We start from the raw sequence: 3,942 nt of genomic DNA, 5'->3' as shown, positions 1-3,942 counted from the left end.
ATGCATAGGTACTAAATGTAAATCACCATGTGGAGCACTCTGCAGAGGGAACATAGAAATATCCTAAAAAAATAATTCTATCCTGAACACCTAGGATGTTCACTAAGTTAAAGTGTAGTTATCATATTGGCTCAAACATTGTTACTCAAACTCATGACCAAGAACCAAGACCAAGAACTCATGACCAAGAACCTCAGTACCAAGAGGAGGATAGAAAAGGGAAATGGCCTATTTCTTTTCTTTTTTTGAATTGGATGGTAACTTCTTCTGGGATTCTTCCCTTTCAGGTGCTGCAATGACTAGACTCTTCCTTTGGTTGACCTTCCTGCTCCTCTCCCTTCTGGAACCCAAGACTTCTGCTGAAAATGAGACTACAGTAGTCACCAGCAGTGGCCCTATCCAGGGAAAGCATCTCTCAGCTGGCTCAAGAAATGTTACAGCCTATCTGGGCATCCCCTATGCAGAACCCCCTGTGGGGAAATTGCGTTTCCAGAAGCCTCTTCCCCATAAGCCATGGAGCCATATCCTGGAAGCCAGCAACTTTGGAAATTCGTGCCCACAAGTAGTTGTTAATGGCACTCCTGATGCTGCCATATTCAATGCCAACACACCCCTTTCAGAGGACTGTCTCTTCCTCAATGTCTGGGTGCCCCATCCCCGGCCCTCCACACCTGCTGCAGTCCTTGTCTGGATCCATGGTGGGGGATTTGTTGTTGGCACAGCTTCCCTGGCCATATATGATGGGGCATTCTTAGCTGCTACCGAGAATGTCATTGTGGTTTCTATGAATTACCGTCTGGGAGCTCTAGGCTTCCTTTCATTGCCACCAGCTGCCCCAGGGAACATAGGCCTGTTCGACCAGCAGTTGGCCCTAAGATGGGTGAGGGAGAATGCAGCTGTTTTTGGAGGAGCCCCATTTCAGATAACCATTTTTGGTCATAGTGCCGGAGGAGTGTCTGTCAGCTATCACCTCCTCTCACCAGGGAGTCAGCATCTATTTGACCGTGCTGTGCTGCAGAGTGGGTCGGCCATTGCACCCTGGACTTGGGAGAGTCCTGAGGAGGCAAAGAGGAGATCCTTGGCCCTGGCTAAGCTCATGGGCTGTACAGAAGGTGAGGTGAGTGCCATAGTGAGTTGCTTGCAGGAAAAGAAAATGGAAGAATTTCCAATATATACATTGTTTATGTTGGAAACCAAGACCGGTCTGCACCATCCCTTTGTACCAACAACAGATGGAGATTTCCTTCCTGATGATCCACAGAAATGTGTGGAGTCTGGGCACTTTCAGCCTAAGCCTATTATGATTGGTACCGCCTCTGATGAAGGGTCTGTGCTTGTCTACGCTGCTGCTCCTTACTTCAATGGAACCCTTTTGACCTGGGAGCAGTTCTTGGAAGGGCTGAACATAAGCATATGCAATGCAACAGAAGATTTCATCCAATCCATTGCTTGGAGGTACAATGAATCAGAACCAAAAGGTCCAGCACACTATCGTTCTGCCTTGGTCCATGCCTGGGGTGATTACTTCTTTGTATGTCCAGCAAACGAAATTGCCACAGAAACTGCAAAGACTGGAAGCCCTGTGTATGCTTACACTTTCACCCATCGTAGCATTGGCTCTGTCTGGCCCGAGTGGATGGGGTCAAACCATGGATCTGAGCTCCCATACGTTTTTGGGACGCTGACCTTATTACCAGGAACCAATGCAACTCACACAGAGGCAGAGTTAGAGCTAATCCCCCGAGTGATGCGATACTGGGCGGAATTTGCCAGAAGCGGGTAAGAGAACTGTTTATATATCGACAGTCACCATCGCTCGCTCCAAAAATACAGAAAGTAGTGCTTCCCTAAGGTTTCTCTATCACAAGACATGTTAGGAACTGGCATCCACTTTAAATACCTGCCAGTGTTGGTCTCCTGTGGGAGGAAATGCCAATATGTTAAGTAGACACAGCCTCAACTATATATATATATATATATATATATATATATATATATATATATATATATATATATATATATATATATATATATATACACATATAGTTGCATATAATATATAATGCAATAATGCATTTGTTTATTTGAGATATTTCTTATTATTACTTAGTACATTTGCATTCCACCCTTCCTCCAAGGGGCTAAAGCCAGTGTTCCCTCCTTGACAATTTTAATCTTCTAACAACCCTGTGAGGTAGGTAGGCAGAGGGGGAGGAATATGGCCCAAAGGTCACCCAAGCAAATCTCATGCAAGAATGAGGGTTTGAACATGGATTTCCTGGATCCAATATTCTAACCAGTACACTGTGCTGACTTTTATGCCCTTCTTGTGGGCAATAAATTCTGCCTCCAAGGTAACTAGTGAAAATATAAAAGCAATTACTTACTAAGAGGCATAAAAGAACAAGAAATCAGAAAGTTTTTAAAATCACATTATGGCAAACAGCAAGTTTCTCATAAAAAACTTGGGGAAATAGAACTGGCTGGAATTGGTACCCAGAGGATATTGGAGCAAGTATCTGGCACATATTCCAAAACTGGGGCTTTCCCATAGAAAAGGCCCCTTGATTTGGTTATCGCCTGCGTAATTTCAAAGTCATGGTCACCTGAGTCACCACCTCTGTGAAGGATATTAAATAGCAGACATAATAGTTTGTGGTGCCACTAATATCACGCACATTCTTAGATAAATGTTGACAGGGATGTAGGGTTTTCCAAATTTAATTAATGTTGTAAGGACCTTACCAAATAGGGTTGCCAATCCCCAGGTGGGGGCAGGGGATCACCCATTTTGGAGGCCCTCCCCCCGCTTCAGGGTCATCAGAAAGCGGGGGGGAGGGGAGGGAAATGTCTGCTGGGAACTCTGTTATTCCCTATGGGGATTTATTCCCATGGAAAATAATGGAGAATTGATCGGTGGGTATCTGGGGCTCTGGGGGGCTGTTTTTTGGGGCAGAAGCACCAAACTTTCACTATAGCATCTAGTGCCTCTCCCCAAAATACCCCCCAAGTTTCAAGAAGATTGGACCAGGGGGTCCAATTCTGTGAGCCCCAAAAGAAGGTGCCCCTATCCTTCATTATTTCCTATGGAAGGAAGGAATTGAAAAGGTGTGCTGTCCCTTTAAATGTGATGGCCCGAACTCCCTTTGGAGTTCAATTATGCTTGTCAGAGCCTTAATCTTGACCCCACCTCCAAAGTCTCCTGGCTCCACCCCCAAAGTCTCCTGGCTCCACCCCCAAAATCCCCAGCTATTTCTTGAATTGGACTTGGCAATCCTATTACCAAAGTATGTATTTTACTGGTTTTAGGGGTTTTTTTAATCCTGTAATCCAAGTTGAGTCTCCATGAAACATACATTAGTAAATAAATGCATAAACAGACAACATATAGACAAAATATACTTTACACAGAACTAGCTGCTTCTCTGAATTTGTGAATCATGATGTTTTTGCCTCCTGTACAGCAATCCCACCCCTTCAGATGTTGGTGAGACAAAATGGCCGTTCTACAACCCTGCAAAGCAGAACTTCTTTCGCATCAGCACAGAGCCACCTCAAGTCATGAAGCCCTCACCCGCTCGGCTCTGCAGGTTTTGGAAGGAGAGCTTATCAGAGGCATAGAGAGGCCAAGTGAGTTGAGGCCCTGAAAGAAGGAGGAGAAGCCCAAATCCACTCTCTGAGCTAGACATTCCTCCATAACTTGTGTTTGGTTGGAATTTTGGTCACCTTAGATGGCAACACATTGCTAAGGCTATTCCGGGACTGGTTAGGATAGCAACTGAGCCTCTCTGTTTTAATTCCTGCACCAAAATCAGTCAGTAGTAGAGGCCTGTCAGAGGAAGGTGCAGGACTAATCTTGATTCCCTTTGCCATGCAAAACACTCCATCTCCACGCAGGCACCATTCCCCCAGTGAGGCTACAGCTCTTATCTGGTACAGCTC

At 45.1% G+C, this 3,942-nt stretch overlaps 1 protein-coding gene across 1 annotated transcript; it reads left to right on the top strand.

Moving 5' to 3' along the window:
• Nucleotides 1-256: 256 nt before the first annotated feature.
• Nucleotides 257-3,630, top strand: LOC132572313 (cholinesterase-like). Its single transcript, XM_060239221.1, has 2 exons — nucleotides 257-1,779; nucleotides 3,465-3,630. Exons 1-2 carry the CDS (start codon nucleotides 296-298, stop codon nucleotides 3,619-3,621), a joined length of 1,641 nt encoding a protein of 546 aa, XP_060095204.1. The 5' UTR covers nucleotides 257-295; the 3' UTR covers nucleotides 3,622-3,630.
• Nucleotides 3,631-3,942: the final 312 nt, after the last annotated feature.

This window comes from Heteronotia binoei, chromosome 5 (genome assembly GCF_032191835.1).
Source record: "Heteronotia binoei isolate CCM8104 ecotype False Entrance Well chromosome 5, APGP_CSIRO_Hbin_v1, whole genome shotgun sequence".
NCBI lineage: Eukaryota > Metazoa > Chordata > Lepidosauria > Squamata > Gekkonidae > Heteronotia > Heteronotia binoei.
This window is presented reverse-complemented; position numbering and strand designations above follow the sequence as displayed.

Bases quoted from the DNA above. Each gene is read 5' to 3' on its own strand.
- LOC132572313 (XM_060239221.1), top strand. From the start codon at position 296: ATGACTAGACTCTTCCTTTGGTTGACCTTCCTGCTCCTCTCCCTTCTG. The intron at 1,780-3,464 runs GTAAGAGAACTG...CCTCCTGTACAG, and splicing joins GCGGAATTTGCCAGAAGCGG to CAATCCCACCCCTTCAGATG.